Here is a 23220-nt window from a genome sequence, read left to right as displayed (position 1 = left end):
GATCGTGTGTGTGTTTAGGTTCAGTTAGTCAAGTTAAGGGGTGATTTTAAGGCTGTCAATGGTTCGAGGATGAAACTAATAATTCGCGCTGAGTTTAGGGGTGTTCTCAATACTTCTCTAAATTAGCGGTAAGATATGTGAAGGTCTTATCCCTTAAATGTTTGCACAGACAGTCAGAAGTATGAAATTCTTATTTAATCAAATTCAACATTGATATTAGTTCTCCTAAACTGTTAGTCAACCATAATCAATCATGCCATAAAATAATATCTAAGACAACCATTATGACATACAGAATGACCAAAGCTGATAAAAATATTAAATCTTTTCTATTATAATAATTCTCATGAATGCCATCCATTGAAAAAGTCAAATACATAGAGAAATGTTTCACCCACAGAAGATAGTAGTAAAATATTTTAAACTTGATAACTCTGCATTTGCACATCTTGAGACTTCAAAGGTTCATACTCTCCCAAATAAACTTCAAGATGATCAGAAAGTGCAGACTTGTCAATGTTCTCATGGTGATAGGACTTGCAAACAAAGTAAATAATTGTTTGAATCACCAAACCAAATAGCATCAAAGTAAACAATAAAAGAAGACAAAACAACCCAACCCCTACTCTATACAACATCCCTAGATGCATATGATGGCTTCCATGTACCACAAACTTCTTGAAAACAAAGTTCAAGATACCAAGTGAGAGATTGAACTTGAAAAAGAAAAACAAGGCTATTCTCATCTTCCCCTTTAACAAATCCTTGCTTTTGATCATGGCTTTCACTCCATATGAATCCTCTAACACAGTTACCACACTAGCTAAGTGCCATATAACCGAAAGGTACACAGATCCAACAACATAAACAATCGCCATGATCACAAAAATAAGGTTAGGAAGACCATCATTTTCACCCCGCATGCTGAAAGCCCATACAAACCATAAAGCTAAGAGAAAGAAGGAAACAAGGTTATAGATGAAGAAACAAAGGAAAGCACACAAGAAAGTCACCATAACCCTCTTCCAAACTTTAGGAACAACACTCATAACTTTCTTGTAACCGACTTCACGAGACGTGTATATGGAAGCAATTGTGTAAACCACAGCAGAGGTGGAAAGAAGGGAGAAGATGATGAGGATAGTGAAGTAGACAATTATGAAAAGCCATAGAGAGGTTAGCTCTGAATCTATGTGATCAGAGATCTTGTTGTATTTTGCCGTGCCCGTGTGAGTATGTCTGAGCTGAGATTCAGAGTGTTTAAGGTCAGAGAAGAAAAGATGGTAAACTTCCATATGAGCTAAGAAGATGAAGGACATAGGAAGGATCAAAGATAGGGTGATTTGGCTGAAAATTTTCTTCCATTGGTAGATAACTTTGTAGGCTTCTATGTAGATATCAAAGAGGCCTAGGAATTGCATCTCTTCTTGTTCTCTATCCATGGTTAGTTGCATAGAAAGAGGATATGGAAATGGAGTTGAATGAGAGATTTAATATATGGTAGGAAATTGGATAGTTATATAAGTCTTTCTCTCTCTTAGGTCAATTGGTTGGAAAAATATAAAAACAGAATTGAAAAATAAGGATTTGAATCTTGAATAAGTACAACATCCTTAAAGAAATATTGCTCGTATATTTGGTAAAATATGGACAGTTTTTTTCTAGATTCCTCAAAGTCAACAGATATGGCAAAAATAAAATAGGCATTTCTCAAGGAAGTCATTATATATAATAAGAATTTGTAGAAATTTTTTTTCTTATTTGGAACAAGTATTTGTGTTAAGTAATTCAAAACTAAGTTTATAATTTAAATACTTTATAGAAATGAAACAAATACAAAAATAAATTGTATTTATTTAAAGTCCAAGTCAACTAGTCAACTCATTTTACAGAGACCATTCCACAAATAATTAAAGAGCCTCTATCAATTTTGCTCTCTTGAAAGGAAGCTACATGTGGTGCATTAAGGGATTTGATTATTGATTTAAGACCAAAAAGAATAAAATTTATAATGTCCTTACTAGCTTAGAAAAAGTGAAGAAGGATATTGAGGATGGGGTTGGGGGGGGGGGGGTGTTCCGTACGGACATAAAATATTTTCTAATTTTCTCATGTTCAGTTGGTCAAAAGTTTTGAAAAAGAAGTTTTTTAAAAATGACTTTTTTAGTGCAAGTAGGAAAAAAACAAGTTTTACAAGTGACATTTCACATTAATTACATCATCCCTATCCTACTAGGCGACTAACCCCAACCCACGGCGCCTCCATCCCATCACTACCCCTACCTTACCTACCATAACATTTATCTATATTATATATAAATATTTTCCATGTTCGATAATGGTTTTTTTCAACTTGGGTGGACATCATGGATGATCATGATCATTGCTTATCACTAAGGTTTATTATAGCAAAAAAGTGATAAAACTAAAATTTGTAATAAAACAGAACACATATTATTCTTATATATTTCGAATAAAATGAAAATAGTTGATAACTAATCCATAAATCTGATGCTGGAAGTTACAACTAAGTTTCACAAAATATAAAATGGTCAAATAAAATACTATCACATCATTAATTCAACAAATAGAGTTATTTATAATGGGACGAATATATACATTATTATAACAGACAAAAATTAATTGGAAGACGTGATTGGATGAAAGATGAGAAATAGACTTTGAAAAAACTAATGGGTTGTTTGGATTAGATACAAGTTATGTAAAAATTTGTTGAAATCGTGGAATATTAAAATACATTGGCTTGAATATTTTATTTTCTTAAATATTTCTCCCTCTATAATAATGTACGAATTAGTTATATCGAGAATAATTATGCAGCAATTAATTATGAAAATTGAAAATGATCCTTTGTTGAATGTTTAATTTGATGAGTATTGTTTAGGCAAACATGAGTTTTCTAACTATTACGAAGGTCAATTTTCTCATTTTTGTAATATTAATCGACGCATTGCTAATTTCATATTTTTATTCGTATTTTGTTCTATATAAAATAATACATAAATTTTTACATAATTTATGTAAGCAACAAAGAGACCATCCAACACCGTGTAACTAGTGCTGAATTTTATGTGGAGTATCAAAAGGGCAACCAAATATTTTCTCTGTTCATTTTTATTCGTCTATTGCACTACAAATAAAATTTTATTTTTATTTGTTCACTTTACATATTAAGAAAAAAAATTCTATTTTATTTTTAGCATTAATTAATCATTTTAAATTATTTTTCAAGTTCATTAAAATTATATATCAATTAATCTGGGTATCATGATAAAATATATACTTACATTTATTATTTCTTAAAGATTGTGTAAAATCTGAATAAGTAAAAGTGAATCGAGAGTAAGATATATGAAACCAAACAACTCCTTAAGTGATGAGAAATTTCTCGGGCGGCAAAGACCAAGACTAATTCAGCGGGTCTTTAGGCGCATCGGCGAATTTTCTTACGCCTTCCTTTTCAGCTTCCTCGATTTTCTATTCGATATTTGATATTTTAATTAGGACAGAGTAAATTTGAATTAGTGTCGAAATTCTACGTTATGGGTAAAACATTTTTAAACAAAAGCGATTTTGTATATATAAAATTCAAATTCGAAATCTCTAATTAAGGAGGTAGAAATGCTTACTTCTCGATCACAATTCTTTAGCAAACCATATATTACTGTTTTTTTAACATAGAATTATTAAAATGTTTCGAAGTTGAATTTTTGAATTTCGAAAAACTCTAAAACACTGTTTTCATAATTTTCACTCCGAATCACTCACAAAAATTCAAAAACAATTTCGATCACAACACTGTTTCATAATTTTTATATCGCCCACTAATAAAGAAAAAAATGTCAATTTGTCCATGTACTATTCGTATGTTATATTATGAGTTTAATCTTGGAGACTTTCAAGAAAGTCTCGTTTCTTTCCTTGATGAAATTTTAATTAAAGAATAAAAAGGTAATATTAAAAAATACTAGTAAAAGATAAGAGGGGTAACTAAAGTATTTTAACACGTAATATTCATTCATTTCACGTTGGAGTTTCATAAATAATAAGAAAAATACGAGACAATTTGTTAATAGCAAAGATACGAAGAAACTAAGATATTTCGAACATAGCAAATTTTAACCTTTTACTTTCAGTCAACTATTATCAAAGCACTTAAAATTCTTCAATTCTACATATTTGAGTTTTCTCAAATTGGGCTTCTACACCAAATTGAGAAGACCCTAACAAATCTTAAGAGAATGAAGAGACCTATCATTAATTAATTAGTTGGTTCGGTTTGTCTAAATTTTGAAAAATACATTTTTTTTTCTTCTAAAAAGAGTAAGTGACGATATTCCATATTGATTGTGTCTTTTTCATTCTCCAATAAACTTCATCTTCACCCTCACCTCGTAGTTCCCACCGCATACCCAGTGACACATTCAAAATTTTCACTAAAAAAATTCAAAAAATAATATGTAGTGCCTCATACTTGAACTTGGAAATCAAGATGAATTTTGAACCTCCTAAACTATGTCAACCTTTAGTCTTGTGTTTAGGGGATTCAGTATATATGTACATAAAAATTAAAAATTAATCCTATATTTGCCCCTGCCCACATTCCTACCCCATCGGCCATCATGCTCATCTCTGATAATATTTGTCTAGATTATAGATATAAAAAAAGATATATTATTGTTGTGATTGTATTACATTGAATGTATTGCCACTGCCTGTGTCTGATGAGAGCTGACAAACAACAACAACATACCTATGAAATTTCATTAGGCGGGGTCCGAACAGATAAATATGTTATTTTTGAAAGATTCATCGCTCAAGTGCATCGAATTCAAAGAAAAAAAGAAAGAAAAATAATGAAGAAAACATAATTGTTACTAAGAAAATTAATGTAAAGTCATCTACAAGAAAAAAGAAACAATAACTATAACAAAATAGTATGGCAATCGAAACACAATACACAACATAAGACAGGAACTACAATGATACGAGTAGATCATCTAGATGTGATGTAGGTAATCTATCTTAATGCAAACATAATCAATGACTGATTTCACGGCTTAACTCATGACTATATAACACAACTCTACCATAAATCTTCCATGATTTCACGCATGTACAAAAATACTTTCAAATCCGTTTGTCCATACATTTTGGTTCTAAAATTCAAAATAATTCTTGGAAATTATTTTAAACAATTGCTTGTTTATCGAATTGACTCATCATTTCAAATTAAAATTTGAAATACATAATTCAAAATTTGTAAAAAAACATGTTAGAAAAGTTTTCATTAGCAAAATTTTAACTTTATTGTCAAGTCCAAAGACACATTCAAATACTATTTTTTTTCTCCCTCAAATCCCAAACAAATCATATTCCAACACCTATTTATAGTGTAGCAGCTAGCAGCCATCTTTTCAACAAAGTATGCATCAAGCATTACTCCTCCCAATAATACGACTCAGTTATATATTACACTGTCTGTCTCAATTTTAAGTATAGTTTAAATTTTGAGAGTTAAATAATTTAATTTTGATATGAATTTAGATATGCATGAAATCTTCAAGTTTTTTGAATAAAGTATATATTTTTGAAAATTATATAAAAAATATTATAAGTCACAATAACTGTTGATTTAAATTATTTAAATAATATATTAAAATTTATGATAAGAAATAGACTTTTTTGAATCTTGAAATTCAAAAAATGCCATATAAATTGAGATGGACGAAGTATATGGTTACAATGATAAATAAAAAAATTCGATAAAACATAATAGCTTGTCAATCTAATAGTAATAACTTAAAATTTTTGAGAAATACTATCCAACATTACACCATATATTAGATAGAAAGAAAGATTTAGTGTTTTAACTATCTGAAATGAACTCGACTAAGATACATTCCATGTTGTCTATATGTAAAATACCGTGTGGAATTGTTTGGTTTGTAAATAAATTATATATAGTGAGATTATAATATAAATAAAAATCAAACAATGATGAAATTATTTGGTAATATATACTTTATTGATGAATGTTTGATTCATTGCACCAAAAATAAAAAATACGAAATATATATATAACTATGATTATAGAAAGTTATGATAGAATAGATAAAATCTCTACATTTAATCAGAAATTTCGAATATGAATTTTTTTAGAAATGATAAAATTCTAGATAAGAGCACAAGTATCGCTAATTCAAAATCAGGGCCCAAAACAAATACTGAACAGTGAATAGCTCGAAAAAAGTAATATATGGATGGACATTATACATGTAATATACATTCCTCTATCAAACTAGTATGTAGTAACTTTCAGTGCATGTTTCAAATAGCTATCAACAACATATATATATATATATATATATATATATGCAGCTTCAACTTAAAATGTTGCAATTTTTACATCTTCTTGACATTGATATATAATAATATATCACATCAATTTAGTTTCTCTCTTTTTTACTTAAGAGATTAGCAACTAAATCTTACCTGCACGAAATTGATACTTACACTTAATTTCTACCAAAAAAGGAAATATTTCCATGTCATATAACACATGGGGAAAAAATAAAAGCAACACACTGAGAAAATTAAGAAAAATCAGTACAACTTTACTCCCATTTGTAAAAAAAGGTTAAAAAAACAAATGTAATATACATAATCCAAAGTCCATATATAGTTGAATAATATCAAAGTTTATTACATATATTATGCTACAAGTGTTCAAAATCTATGTCCCTAAAAAGAAATTAGGATGATTAAGTAAAACCTAAGAGTACTTTTTTCACCTTAGAGGTTAAAAAAACAGCCTAGGCTAAGCTATCACTTGAATTAACAACAACTATTTGGCATGATAAAGAAACTATAACTAGGATTTAGGAAGCATAACAAATACTTATATTATAATTAGACATTGAAAAGAATTGTTAAACATTACACAAAAAATTAGCCAAAGAAGAAAAACAATCAAGAAGAAATCCCCACACCAAGAAAATCTATAAAGGGAATATCTTTCTTTTCCCTTGCTTCTTCTCCATATTTTTGTTGTTGTTGTTGTTGTCGTCGTTGTCGTCGTTGTTGTTCAATGTTTTCCCTTAGAATTTTCCCAAAGGAAAATGTACTATGGCTAATATTCACAACTCTTTCAGTTAGACCGTCATATTCATTTCTATCAGCATAACTGAAAGGATTCTGAAAAGTCGTACTCCTTTTGTAATTATTATCTCCTCCTCTTCCGTGACTTGAAAAGCTTAAATTATTTTGACATAAAGATTTTTGATCTATTGAGGTTTCTCTAAACAAATGACTCCCAATTCTTCCACAAAATTCAGGTGAACTAGAAGAATATGTAGTAGACATTGAGAAAACCCTATCTTTATTAGGGTTTTGAAATTCAAAGTTAATTTTGGAGCCATAATTACCTTCTTGTATTCTCGTATTATTATTATTGTTGTTATTCCTTCGTCGAAAACCATAACATGATGATTTAGAATCACTTAGAAAATTATCATGTTGTTGTTGTTGATATAAACTTCTTTTACCACAAATCTTTGATTGTTCCCTTTGTTTTCTTGCCATTAAAACATGCCAATGATTTTTCACAGCATTATCAGTTCTACCTGGAAATAATCTTGAAATTAATGCCCATTTATTTCCATGTATTCTATGAGCACCAACAAGTCTCTCTTCTTCATCTTCACTAAATGGTCTTCTATTAATTCTTGGATCAAGTTGGTTAAACCATCTTAATCTACAACTCTTCCCTATATACAAAATTTTAAAAAATAATTAATAATTGACTTTCAATTAAAAAAAACCAATTAATGTGTGACTTAAATTCTAGAGCAAGATTTTGCATTTAATTTTCTTTTTTAAAACAGTTGAGAAGATATTATCAATGGAAACTGTTAGACTTCATATATGTATGAATTATGATGATAAAAAAAATAATTCCATTTTAGCCAAGTTTATAATAAGGAAAAGTAAGTAATAAATGTTATCCATTTATATTTTAAAAAAATGAGCAAAATAATAATAAATGAAATTCTTTTAACATTTAATAGACTTGAGAAGTATTTAATTTAATGTTAAACAACTTTTGACAATAAATAAAATACTTAACCCTAATTTTAAAACAGTATAGCATCAAATATCAATCCATAATAATCAAAACATCTCTTTTTCCGATTCATTTTTTTTCCTTACAACATGATACTCAAACTTAGATTTATTAAATTTAAATCGAGCGAAGAAAAAGTAAGCCTATTTATTTCAGATGATCAAGTCAACACATTTTTTTTTTTGCTTCAATAATTTTATAATTATAATCCAAAAATTCAACAAGTATATAGTTATATAATTACCTGATCTTCCTTGAAGTTTTTCAGCTATAGAGTTCCAATTTTGAGGACCATATTGTTCTACAAGCTGCCGGAGTCTTTCATCTTCGGCCGGTCGCCAGTGGCCACGTGGACAGCTACTTCTAATTGTATCGTCACCGGAACCACCACCTTCCGCCATGTATGTTGCCGGAAAAAGTTGTAACTAGTAATATTAGTAATCTTGATGAGATGAAAGAAAAATAATGGAATAAAGTTGTTATATTTATAATATATAGTTTTATATCAAATTAAGAAGAGTAAAAGAAAGTGGGTTGGTTTAGAGATATATAGATGACTGATGGGCAGTCACTTTTGTTGGTTTTACACGACAAATTGGGCAGTGAGAGGAGGAAAAACAAACGTTTGTGTACGTGTCGTGAAGTCATAATTTTGATTAAGGGTTTAAAATATGAAGAAGTATATGTACGAATTAGTTGAACAGGGTTCAATATCTATTATATTAATATCATTAATAATTTTAATAATATATAAATAATATAATTTTTCAGCAAAGGAGTGAACCCCTAGTGACAAACTGACTTCGCCTTGTTTGAAAAAAATAAAAATATAATTTTATTGGACTTTCATTATCTTATTTCCAAATTTCTTACACGTTTTATAAATTGATAGTTTCACATTTTTATCTTTACAAGGTGACTCTGAATATATTGTCTAGCACTATATAGAGGCGGAGTCAGGAATTAAAAATATCGGAGGCACCACTATTTTAATAACATAGACATAATAATTAGTTACTGTAAAGTTTAGGGTGAAACGAGTCTCCCAAAACTAAAAGAAAAGAATAACTTAAAATATTGGGTTGTAGCTACTAAAATGTAAAAAATAAAAAAAATAAAAAATGGAAAAATGTTAAAAAAGAAATAGAATTCAACTAATAGAACCACTTTAACTTTGTTGCTAGGAATGCCAATACAAAAGTATATGTATATTATTTAAAATATATATATATATATATATATATATATATATATTATTTTTTATTTTTTATTTTTTATTTTATTTTTTATTTTTTGAATTTATCGAGTTCATGACCCTGTCCTAAGGTTTGATGATCGACTCATTCTTATTAGTATATGTTTATAATTAGTATTATTTCAAAAATCATGAAAAAGTAGGAAATAATTAAATCAAAATTGTACAGAGTGAGATTGAGGGTCAAAAATACATATGCTATAATTCATTAATGAGATATCAATATTCAGTTTTTAAATGTTGGATATAAGAACTTTTGGGAATGTAATTAATTAATTAGTTATTTTTGTTGTGGAATATTAAATTCTCTTCAAGTACAAAAGAAGCAATTTAGTTAAAGAATTTATGTTGACGGTGTAAAAGATATTACACAATCAAATTTCTTATTAAGTAATACACGTAAATATCTTAACAAGCATTTGCTTGATAATTAATCTTGTATAATTAATCTAAAATAACCAACTTACAATCACATATTAAGATTTATCGACAGTATTAAATATAATTTAAACTATCTGTCCGTGTATATAATATAGTTAAATTGGTCTTACTCTTTGTTTGCTAATATGAAGGCAGGCAGAACTAAAACGGGAGTTCGGTCGAATTTAATAAATTTTATTTAAATATTGTATTTTATATTAATAAATTTATTTCATATATATATTAAATTTAAAACTCAGTTATTATTACTTAAAATCGCTATTATAAAATTAAAATTCTAATTTTACCTCCAAATTATATTTAGCATGCATTAAATAACTTGCTATTTCATAGGTTTGTACACAAACAGAAAGAGAAAAATATTTATTAAAAAATGAAGAAAAAAGGGAAAGTTGGAGAGTCAGATATGGAGGTTGTTGAGGGGGTGTAATTTTACATTAATTTCATTAATTTGCTTTAAGGATTATTTAATTAGTCTATTCACATAGAGGATGGAAATTAATCACTACCTTTAAGAATTTTAAATATTACTATGTTAATAAAGATTTTTTCAGTTAGGTATAATTAGGCTTTTGCTTCCACCTATAAGTTTTCCAATGTTTTAATTTGTTCATGTTATTATTAATAACTTATTAATTACATCCATGTGATATAACAGACTGACCTTAGCGTCTATTAAATTAATTAATACATAATTGTATATTTTATTTTTACTTCTAAATACAAGAAAGAAAGGCTAAACGCATACGTACATCTAAAATTGATACAATTTTTCACTTAGACACATTAATCGATTGAACACATGTAGTAGGCCTAAGTGTGTCATTTAAACATTTTTTCATTGTCTTGACAACTTGCGTGATTTACCCATTAAAAAAGTGTGAGAAGGCCAAAATATCAACAACAACCAAAAATAGTTGTTTTTTTTTTCCATTAATGCATAAAAGTTTCAGAAATTTTTTTCCTCAAAAAAAAATCGTATTTTGTTTTTTCATAAGCTGCGATTTAAAAAAAAATTGTTTTCTTTTTATTAGAATGTTATTTTTCTTTTGTTTATTAAATTAATTTTAAATAATCAACTCTCTCTTTTTTCAGATTTTTTTGTTTCATTTTTCTTTTCTCAAAAAGCTGAGAATTATTTTTCTAAATTGGATGTATATTTTTTTTTAAAAAAAAATTGTTTGAGAAGAAAATTTTATTTTGTGTATTAAATAGATTTTGACATAATTTTTTCTTCAGATTTTCCACAAGGTGGGAAGTTTTTTTCTAGATTGGGTGTAAATTAAGTTTTTTTTTGGAGGATATAATTTTTATTTTGTTTTATCAAACAGATTTTAAAAGAACTATGATTTTCCTTTCTTTTTTTTTTACTAAAAATATATGTAATTAGTTAATATATTGTTTTGTTACCTCAACGAGTGTATTATCTTCTCCTTATTTTTTTGTTGATTGTCAAAAAAGTATCTAATAGAACATATTTTGAATATGTCGAGTGTTTAACAGGTGCACAACTTAGTTGAAATATTTATCTAAGTAAAAAAATCATGTCAACTTTAAACGCCTCTGTATATGTTCAATCAGAAAGCAAACAAAGAAGAAACCATATAAAGAGATACATTGCAACAAAAGAGATACTTTGTAGCAATAGATTTTCCTTTAATTAGCACTAAAATATTTAGTGGCAATTGAAGCGAAATTTTATTGTAATAGATTTTCCTTCAATATTTATTAATATAGTCACAAAATAATTTATATATATGGTAGTGATAGAGGCAAGAAAAACCTAGCAATGTGGTCATTTTATTATTACTCCACATAAGTAGGTCAGTATTTTAATAAATTCCACAAAAATATAATATGATATTATTGTTTTTGGTCCATCTAATACTGAAATATGGGAGAACAATATGTAAAGTGTTGGTGGAATAGTTAATCATATACTATAAGATGAAATAGTTATATATAAGAAATAATATTATATTCTTTTTATAACCATTCAAAAGTAAAAAATAGTATAAGATCTATCCATGAAATTTCGTTTACGCAATATCGTTAACGTATAACAATGGTAGTTACAATGTCAATTGCATGTCTAAGCTATCAAAATAATTTCGAAAAGAAAACCAATTTATGTTATTGTCACCCCAGTGTTTACGTAAGGATTTAAGTAATAAAATACTATTAAAAGATAAAAACTAGCGACGAATAAATTTTTAGTTAAAAATTCATCACTAATTCAAGAAAATCCAGTTATAAACTACGAATAATTTAGTGATATATTAGCAACAGAGTTTATAGCTAATTCGATTTATTTTATCTTTTGTAGTGAAAGTTCATTGCTTATGCTGACCTCAATATTACGTTGTCTTCCTATATTATACTAATTTATATGTCTAAAAATATTATATTATAATAAAATAATGTAGTATACACAAGATTTCGACACGTAAGTTACCTTGTATTTCAAATCTATGCATAAAACTATATGTTTTTATCACATATCAAAGTTCACAATTCATTTCTTTAAATAAAAAATAGTATGAATTAATTACTTCGTTAGAAAAATAGTTAAACATTATAAGGTTTAAGAAAGACTAGCAATTTAGCAAAGACATAATTTAATTTGGTGATATGAAAATAAAATAAAATTGTAGTTGTACAACATGTCATCCCTTTTTTCCTATCAGGTATTTGGAGTCCGCATTGAAGCCCCAATTAAATATGGATGCACACCGCACCACATGGCTTATTCGACCCAACATGATTTTCTCCATACATATAGTTGAAATTCGAGACATCTAATTAAGGATAAAACTGTTTCACCATTGCACTAAACATGTTGGTACATGTCATTCCATTCATGCAGATGGAAAGTCAATCACATAGTTGAAAGCTTTTTAATTAATCAATTATTTAACAAATTGATTTCTTAACTGACTCATTAATCTATACCCTACGAAACTAAACACTTCTCTATCTCATCTATAAATATAAAATTTGGAGTTAATTAAATTAATTAATTAGCGTATCCATTAACATCAAAAGTTTATCAATCAAACAAGACATCTCCAACGGTGGGTGTTAAATCAATATCTAAATAGTCATGTTTAACTATTTTGGATTTATAGATAACTAAGTTAAATTCTGTTTGGTTAGCTTTGATTGTTAGAATTTTATATTGATATATATATAGGAGGTCTTTCCACTTCTTTTTCCCTAATATATTGTCTTAGCAAGGTGCAGCAAAATCAACCCAACCCGTCCAAACCTGCCCAATTCGTTTAAGTTTGGATAGGTTATTGACTGGTCCATTCATGAGTTCAATCCATTAAAAGTTAGGTTGATATATAATTCGAATAGGCTCATGAGAAATCTCGTCAAAATATGTTTTTAAAACTATTTTTTAATTTGATATGTTATATATAGCCATAATATAATAAAGAAAAATAATAATTTTATCATGTACTAAAATATTTTAAAAGACCAAGTAAAAATTGGGTAGGGTTAGATCTTGACCCGTTATGTAACTCATTACTTAATCCATTTTGACCCAACTCGTTTCGACCCAAGAAAATTTGAGATGGGTTGAGTTTTGACCCGATTGTTAATGACCCGTCCAAATTTGTCTTAACCCTCCCAATGACCACCCTTAGTCTAAGCCCAAATATGTAGGGTACATAGGGGTCTGTTTGGTAGAAAGTAAAATATTTTCTAGAAAATGCTTTCTTAAAAACAAGTGAGTTTCTTACTTATTTTCTAGTGCTTGAGTAAGTAAGTATAACAATGTAATTATTCCAAGATATTTATATATAATCTAACAAACATGATAGAAAGTGGGAATTCAAGATGGCAGGGAAAGAGCCAATGAACTTGAAATATGATGTATAAAATTTATTTTTCATATATTTCTATTAAAGAACTCATTTTCCTTATTTAAAAAAAAATTATACGTCTATCCATGAAGGAACCCTATTTTTCATCTTGAATTGGTTATACAATATAATTCCAAATTCGAGCGCGTTAAACATATTGAAGGTGAATTGTCATTTTACATAGTCAACTTGATGACATTTTTTTCATCTACTTTATCCTCGCTCGCCATTATGAATTATGAGTTTTCGGAAAATTAGTTCATGAAAATATAATTCAATTTAGTTTAGTCAAGTTAATTATTAGCTCAGCCATTTCGATCAATTCAATCCATTTTAATTCATGAAAAAAATTAAGTTGATATATAACTCAAATTAACTTATAAAGAATTTTGAAAAAATATTTTTAAAAGACAATCTTTAATTTGATATGCTATACATATCCATCATTAATAAATAAAAATTAGGCACTATAAATTTGTTAAAAAATAAATAAATTTATTTAAACTTAATAAGAATTGGACGGATGAGTTTTGAAACACATTTTTTGATCCATTTAACCTAAGTATTTTTTGAGTGGGTTAAAATCCACATATTTATTAACTCAACTCATTTTAACCCATTTAAATTCATTTCAACACGTCTATTTGACACTTTTAAGATTCTGCATGAAGGGAACCTTCAGTACTGCTTAATTCTTCATGTTTACAAGTTTTTAAAATTGATGATATTGTTAATTCTAATATTATCAAAAAGATTAAAATGAAAAAGGGCAAGGCACAACATAATCCTTTCGTCGATGTTTTAACTTTTTATTTTATTTCAAAATAAGTAGTATTTTAGGATTCAATTGATTTTATTCTTTCAAAATTATTCTTATTTACGTAGCCAAAATTCATTAATTAGTTTTTCTTGATTTGGAGTAAGTAAATACAAAAATGAGTAATTTTATGAGGGTGTGCCTATATTAAAAACACCAATTATTTTGAAACGGGGATTAAGAAAATACTAATACCCTTTAGAGAACTATTGCACATATTATAGCTCATTATTTGTTTGAATTGCAAATAATTCCACACAACCAACCTATAATTAATTATGCTTTCAATTAATTGGTATCTTCTATGAGACTGTTAAGTTAATTCGTTAAGAACACTACTTTATTGACATTTGTTTGCCACCTCATTATCAATTTTCACATTTAAATTCCATAATCAATAATATTCCTCTCAAAATAAATGATATTTTTACTTTTTTTCATTTTACTTCAAAATAAGTTAACTCAAAATATATTAATTAAAATATATTTTACTTTTTAAAAGTACTCTAAACTGAAAACAACACTTATTTTTGAACGAAAAGAGAATCAAAATTTGATGGAGTTGCGATTATGAAATCATGAAAACTGAAAAGAAAGGTTTAAATTAGCTTTCAATCAATAAGTTTAAGAGTATTTCAGTTAATTGTGTAAATAAAATTTTAAAAATACACTATCTCTTCCCAAAATGTGTTTATAATGAAAACCATAATATAACCTCTCTTTTTTTCATATCTTAAGAAACCCCATATTAGCTAGCTACATTTCAACCAATCCTGAAAATCCCCAACCAAACCAACTTTGACTAATGTTGCTCTCCTTTCTACTCGTATTCGATTTAAGTTTTATATATATATATTTGGGGGCGAGTCATCTTATAATAAGGGGATGAACCCTTTCGACCTGAAAATTATATTATTTATATAAATAATTTTAATGTATATATAATAGATGTCGAACCCCCTTCGACTACTTTGTATGTCTATTATTACAGATTTTGAATTCCCTTATTGAAAATCCTGGCTCCACTACGGTATATATCAATAATAAAACAATTTTTTTCTACTATTATATAGTTTGATTTTTGTGATATTTTAATTATCGATTAATAAATATTTTTATATTATCAGTACATATAACTTAAACTTCAAAAAGATAATGTATCTAGATCAATAAATAATTTTATATTATTAGTACATATAACATAAACTTCAAAGGTATCTATTAAATTTCATTTTTAGAATTAATGTTCATGTATATGTGTATAAATATAATCCTTGTAAGAGATGCTCTCCTAAAACTATATATCAATTTTGTCATTTCGATTAAATGCAATTTGTTACAAGGCTGTTGTTTATGATGTTAGCTTCATTAAATTTACTATTTTGGTCTTATTACAATACATGGGGTACCTAACCCTTGCAGCCCCACCCCCCAACCCCACCAAAAATTGAAAAGAAATAAGTGTACCTGTTATTAGTCTAATATTTTGGAGTACATCGATGAATGTCTAGGTAACTTCTAGAATCATTATATATGTCGTCCAAAATTTACCCAACAACCTCTCTTCTAAACTAAAGAGTTTAATTACTTATCTTCGGTAGATATTATTTTGCAGTCATAAAATTTTAATAGCTTAGTTGGTTGACTATCTGAATTCTCACCTTATTGGTGAGGATTTGATTCCCATATTATAATCTTCTTCCCCATTTACACTTTCCCCACCCCTAATTTTAAAAAAAATAAAAAAAATTGCAGCCAGTATCATAATCATTTCGTTTGAGGATGTCAAAGAAGAAATTATAACTTGTTTTTATGTACCTTCTTATCTCTTAATTAGAAACCCCATATTAGCTAACTTTTAGTGTATAGTAAATCTTATTCCGGTCATTAACTTTTACTTATTCAGTATTTTAAAAATAGATTTAAATTTTTATTTGTTATTTTTTTAATATATCAAGAAAAGGTAATTATTTTTTCCTATTTTACCTTCAATTATAATTACTTATTTTCAGAAAAAAATCCCAAGACCTAAGACTATACATAAGTTATATATTATGAGTATTATTTATGGTATACTCATATTAATTATTATTTCTTAAGGGACGTACAAAGTTCAATATAGACAAATAAAAATAAATGAAGGGAGTACTTCTGTAAATTCTTTCTTCTCAAAATGTGTTTAAGAACCCTACTGCATCAAAAAATTTAGTTCGAGTTATAGAAATGGAAAGAAACTCGTTTAGGAGCACTTCCACTTTGATGACCCTTATGATGCGCTAATCCAAATTAATTGAAACTCAAAATAAATATATATCGAACACTAGATAAAAACTAAAAGAAACGTTAAACTTTGACAAATGTAGCATCAAAGCAGTAAAATAGGCAGTCTCAAAAAGCAAAAATAAAACGCTTTGGACGCTAATCGAAGGATTATAATAGGCTAATAGCTAGCGTCTCACTGGACACAATCCCCCCCCCCCCCCCCCCCCCTAATTCTTCCAACTTTTTATTTTATTTTATTTTCGTGTATAATTAATAATCAAACAATCAATTCAAAATCGAAAAATATGTTATATTTAATTTAATTTATTTTAATAATTTAAAAATAATAAATTGTTTTTATTATGATTTTAATCAATAACCAATAGTGGACACCCCAAATAATAGCGTGTCACTGGACACAACTTTCTTTCTATTCTCCCACCTTTTCATTTTCCTGTATAGTTAATAATCGAACAACCAACTTAAAATGGATAATAACCAAATCAATAATTGTACATTATATTTGATTTGATTTGTTTTAATAAATTAAATTAAAAAATTTAATTATAATTTTAATCAATAACCGAACGTGGACACTCCTAATAATAACGTGTCATCGGACACAATTTTTTGAAGTGAAGTGCCGGATAAGAATTAATATATGTATAGTAAACTTTTAATTTTCTTGTTTCACTTCATACGTTCTCATCAAATAATTAAAACTAACTCTAATTAATTCCCTTTAAAATACTATTTCCAAATTTAGGGCAAGCACAAATACTCCAATAATTTCGTAATTCAACATTTTGATTACTTCTCAATTTCAACTAAATAAAATTATATTAAATTAAGCAAAGTGGAACAAGAAAATGATATTTCAACTGCCAATGGTTTCCAATAAAATATGTCATAATCATTCTTTGAATATAGCTCTCTAATATGCATGATCCCATGTTAGCTATATGAGAAAAAATAAAAACTTTAGTAATTTATTCCACCAAGCTACTTTAACGCTAAGTTGACAAGAAAGAACATATACTAATTAATACTCTTGGGAATTATGTTAAATAACCACTTATAATAAGCTTTTCTTAAACAAACTTAATTTTTGTACTTTGGCTATAATTAACTGTGTGCTTCATTCGTTATGCTTATAAGAGGAAATTATTCTTACAATTATAGGTGGATTAATTCAAGATCTGAATATTATGGGTTCAAGTTTGAAATTCCATCGTTTCCATATGAATAATCATCACTCGATTTGAACTCTATTATTTATACTGATTTAGTGAATTTTTTAAGTATATATACAATTAGATTTGAACCAAAGCTATTGGATTAGGACGAATATGTACATCCTTGACTACATCCACCCACTAGAGGTGGACCCACATGATGCCGTGAGGATACACATGCACCTCAGGGGCAAAGCTACACCTTAGCGAGGGTGGTTAAATGAATAGCCTTTGTCAGAAATTTTTTATGAGTATATATATTAAATATCGATATTTGTGGAATATATACTAATTGTTGAACACCCTTGACATAGTAATGAAAGATAGCCAAATGGTTAGGGTTGTTCAAAGTTGCCTTAGTGGCTTGGATTTGAGCCTAGAATTTAGACATTTTGTTCAATTTTTTTGTTCCTTTTTGTCTCTTAAAAAAAAAAAAAACTTAGGCATTTTGTTCAATTTTTTAAATTCAGTTTCTTCTCTTAAAAAAGAGAACAAAAGTGACGTTTTTTAAGTTACGAAAACCAAAAGTTTTCTTTGTAGAGATTATATAATTGAGGTAGGACTATTTGTAGCCAATCTTTATAATCTGAACAATAAGGCTTATATTTTTTACTTGTTCTAAATTATGAATAGTCTTGACGAAAATTCAGACTCTGCCATTGATGCACCTAGTAACTTTTTTTTTTATCATTATTTATTATTATTGTATATATATGTATAGATAATCTAAGAAAGGATGTGCACTCTTATATGACTTGTTGTAATCATTTAAACTTAATACCGAGTGTTTATAAGTACTTTCAAACTTATCCAATCACTACAAAACTACTTAAAAACACTCAAAATAAATTAATCCAGACTGACTCCTTATCAGCTTGTGTAATGTCACCACAAGATCATATTCAAAACAATCACCATGATACATTCATCATCAATCAAAAATAAATAAATTCAAGGATAGATATATGTATCCCTAAAAATATGACGAATGTCTTCTTGACATAAAAGATGATCAGGGAATGGACTAAATTTACACATGTTGAATTTTGTTTCACTTAGCTTGAATGCCTATTTTACATTTGAAGAAAGAAGATAAATATGTTATTTCATTGATCTAGCTACTAAAGTCTATTTATGAGGATAAAGAAGCCATATAATTATTAACCACAACCTTCAATCATAGATTATTATTATTATTATTATTATTATTATTATTATTATTATTATTATTATTAGTAGTATTATTATTTTTATGTATTTGCAGTTTTGGCTCCTCAAAACACTATCATCAATTATATTATTTATTTTGTGAGTCAAAGATGTTAAAGAACAATTATTATTGTAGCTGCTGAACCAATTTGAGTTTTCCATATTCAGAATGATGAAATTAGCTTTAAAATCTTCAAGATATTTGCAACACTTTTATAACTAATTAAGATATGGTGAATACAAGTTATGCTGGAATTAGTTATGCTGGGATAAGTTATATTGAGATAAGTTATGCTGGGATTAGTTTTTATTGCTTGTTTGGTTTGTCATATAAATAAGTTGGGGAAATGGAGTGAATTTGGGAATGAAGGTTTTAGGGTTCTTTTTTATTAGTTGGGTTCTTTTTGTATTGGGGCGGGTTTAGTTAAAAATGGGTGGTTAATGGGTGGGTTTAAAATTATATTAAATAATTAAATTGCAACCAATGATTGAGCGCCACATAATTAAAAGGATTATTTAATTATTTAAAATGGTGCTCCGTTAATGAAGTGGCTAAAATTGGACCCAAAGGTGGATGGGGAGGGTATTTGTGAGCCAATAGGTGGATGGGGAGGGTATTTGGGAGCCAATAGGTGGATGAGGGTAGTTGTGTACCATTTTCAATACTTCAAGGGTATTTTAGGCCCTTTTCCGTTAAAACTATTGCATTGCTAATACCTGGAAATCCATGGTATTAGAAACACACACCTTAACGCACAATAAGGTGTATAACTAAATTAAACTAACGCAAATATTAGTTATACATAGATTAGAAAAGAGTATCAAACAACATATATACTAGTAATACACATATAGCTAATGCATGCATTATTTTTTCTAATACACTCTATCAAATCGTTTGAATTAGCGGATATTTAAGTTGTTGTAAAAGAATATTTTTATTAAAAACAAATTATTATAAAAGCAATTGTTATTGCTATAGGTAAAACGTTGGTATAGATATTACAACAACAATATTTATGTAACCAATAGTGCTACCATCACTTTCAAGAACTTATTTTATTAAGGTTGATATAATTTAGTGACCACAAAAATATTGTAACTCATTGATCTTTTCAAAAGAGTGTCTTATAGTCATGGATTTTTATATAATATCCATGATAATGTGCTTGCTTTTACCTTAAGCCAAAATGTGAATTTTTGACTTTAATCTATACTTGAGAAGTTGGGAAGGGAAAGAAAAAGAGAGAAAAGTTGAAATTCTTCTTTTTCTAGATTATGTGATTAAAAAAAATTAAACAAAACACAAAGGGGTTCTAATTTTTAATGGGACCTAAAAAAAAGTCTTCATATTATCCGCAACCCTTCATTTCAAGTTCCAAATCAATCAAATAAGGGAAAGGTTACAACTTACATCTATAATTTCTCCACTATTTTCCCTCTTTTTTGTTTTCTTATTCTGTTTCTTAATTAGTAGCGGTATTTTCAAGTTCAAAACATTAAAAATTATTTGAATCATTGTTTCAATATATCTCAGTCTTTCTGACAATAATGTTATGAACAATTTTGAGATGTTAAATTAAAGATTTTAATTGTATGGAAAATTTTCATAATTATACCATCTATATAGCACTCCTTATTTATAGTATTAGCCCAACTAATATAATTATATCAAGTAGTTAAAAATTAATCTCACAGAATACTTCAAAGTCCCTCATATTTCTATTAAAATTTATCTCGAAAAATAAAAGGAAGAATCCTTAAACTTAACAAATCAATATTAATATGTATATCTATTAAAAATTATGGATTATACATAAGGAATAGTTTCGTATATAATATGGTTACGAGACTTACGACAACTAGTTTGCAGCTAATATAATCTACCTTTTATATTTACATAAAAAAAAGGATAAGGGTCTGAAAAATACCCCAAATTTGATCGAATTTGTTGTTGCGATACCAAACTTTCATGAGGACCTATTACCTTCCTAACTATTTAATACCGTATTTTAAACATATATATTTGCCTACGTGGACATAAAAAATAATGCAAAATTATAAATAGTAATGTGTCCACGTGGGCACATATATACCTTTAAAATACACTATTAAATAGTTCAGGGGATAAAAAATACGGTATTAAATAGTCTAGGGAGGTAATAGGTCCTCATGAAAGTTTAGTATCGCAACAACAAATTCGACCAAAGTTGAGGTATTTTTCAGACCCTTATTCCGGGTATCAAATATCTGGTCAAGTTATACAGCCAAGTTAATTAATTCACAATATATGTAATGTATTTATAATATAGAAATAGTATATAATCATGTGTATATAATGTATACAAAATCAAATATCAACTAGGTTGACTTCTTCATCAACTATCCAATTGTTCGAATTGGTTCAAAATATATCTTCTCATATTGTATATTTATTCCATACACCATGTGTTTATTTTTTTTAAAATATAGATATCATGTAAAAATTGCATAAATATCAGTGTTAAAAGTTAATAAGATCATATCCCTATTCTTTCCCAAATTACAAAAATTTCAAAAATTTCTTCAAATTATAGTATCTCGGATTTATCTAGAAACCTGTGGATACATAGCTCAAAGATTGCGAAAGATACATTATTTAATAAGAGGGATGTATCCAAGAGGGGATAGGGATGTTTCTCTGATAGAATATAGGGATGTATCCGAGGGATTTTTTATAAATTTCTTAAATGATAATTTATTATTTTTAGAGATTATGATAAAATAAAATGTGTATTTATATAATTTTTTCAAATAAATAAACTGGCCCAAATAAAAACATACTTGAACTAGGAAAATTTTATGGGCCAGATCCATTTAATTTCTTAATTTGATTATCAATCCGACATGAGCTACTAGACCATGGGCCTTTTTGGTATAATTTATGGAATTAAGGGAAGTTTCATAAATAACACTCCATTTTTGCAAAATATAAATTAAAAATTGTCCTTCCAGAAAATGTTAAGACTCAAATGAGTTATACGCTTTTCAATCTTATATATAAAATATTAGATTATTAAATAGTGTTTGTACTAATTTATAAAAGTTTAGGTGGTGGCCTAATATTGTTTTATAATTAGATTTAGATTTACGATTCGCTCAAAAGAAATCTTTAGATTATGATAGGGGGTCGTTTGGTTTGAATACAAGTTATGATGGGATAAGTTATACTGGGATTAGTTATGTTGGGATTAGTTATCCTGACCTTATTTCTTATTGATTGTTTGGTTTGCTCTACTAAAAATAATAACCATTACATCATTTCTAGAAATAAGTGGTTTGATTACAAAAATACCCTCTAATTTAGCTTTTTGTGTGTATATATATTTTTTTTATATAGAATTTTAGTTATTTATTTTTTAAAACAAAACATCCATCTTATTTAGCTTAATTATTTTTATGTGTGATAGGATTTAACCCCAGAAAAACTCAGTTTCAGCTTTGGAAAACAAAAAAAAACAGAAAAAAATAGGATTTAACCTCTAAAAAATAAAAAATAAAAAATAACAGAAAGAAGAGTTGTCTTACCATGTAAAGCAACTAGCCTATTTTACTTAAAAATATCTCCATTTTGAAGCCCCCAAACAAATCCAGCAAAATGTTGTCAATACTAAAACCAATAGTACTCTTTGGATGGAAGTTCATAATTAAAGGATTTGAAGGATAGTTTTGTCATTTAATAAATTTATCCCATCATAAATTATAATGGGATTACTATACCACCTCTTGGGAGGGATAACTTATCATGGTATTATTTATTAATCCTGGATAAGTTATCCCAACTTCCCAACTAAACACTAAATTAAGTGCCACTAAATATTTATCTCAAGACTATTTGTGTTTATCCTTCACACCAAACGACCCCTAAAGGTTAAAAAAAAATTAATTTAAAAATAAACACAATAAGTGGTGAAAATTTCACTTCTCACGAAGTGTGTCACATT

The 23220-nt window shown here is 27.5% G+C and overlaps 3 protein-coding genes across 4 annotated transcripts in view; 1 reads left to right on the top strand and 2 right to left on the bottom strand.

Annotated features, from left to right (window-relative positions):
• LOC125833919 (uncharacterized) overlaps window positions 1-23220 on the top strand; it is a 234306-nt gene that overhangs the window by 132008 nt on the left and 79078 nt on the right. The gene's annotated exons all lie outside the window — the stretch shown is intronic.
• On the bottom strand, window positions 234-1501 carry LOC125833920 (uncharacterized). The gene has a single exon (XM_049513080.1). It carries the CDS (start codon window positions 1452-1454, stop codon window positions 420-422), a length of 1035 nt encoding a protein of 344 aa, XP_049369037.1. The 5' UTR covers window positions 1455-1501; the 3' UTR covers window positions 234-419.
• Window positions 6993-8632, bottom strand: LOC125833923 (transcription factor MYB119-like). Its single transcript, XM_049513083.1, has 2 exons — window positions 8391-8632; window positions 6993-7790 (listed from the first exon to the last, which is right to left on the bottom strand). Exons 1-2 carry the CDS (start codon window positions 8545-8547, stop codon window positions 6994-6996), a joined length of 954 nt encoding a protein of 317 aa, XP_049369040.1. The 5' UTR covers window positions 8548-8632; the 3' UTR covers window position 6993.

This window comes from Solanum verrucosum, unplaced genomic scaffold (genome assembly GCF_900185275.1).
Source record: "Solanum verrucosum unplaced genomic scaffold, falcon-dt-bn FXZP01000108.1, whole genome shotgun sequence".
Lineage (NCBI taxonomy): Eukaryota > Viridiplantae > Streptophyta > Magnoliopsida > Solanales > Solanaceae > Solanum > Solanum verrucosum.
The sequence above is the reverse complement of the archived record's forward strand: the minus strand, read 5'-3'. Positions and strand labels throughout refer to the sequence as shown.

Coding starts and splice junctions, on each gene's coding strand:
- LOC125833920 (XM_049513080.1), bottom strand. CDS start 1,454: ATGCAACTAACCATGGATAGAGAACAAGAAGAGATGCAATTCCTAGGC.
- LOC125833923 (XM_049513083.1), bottom strand. CDS start 8,547: ATGGCGGAAGGTGGTGGTTCCGGTGACGATACAATTAGAAGTAGCTGT. Junction 7,791..8,390: donor AAAACTTCAAGGAAGATCAG/GTAATTATATAA, acceptor TTTTGTATATAG/GGAAGAGTTGTAGATTAAGA.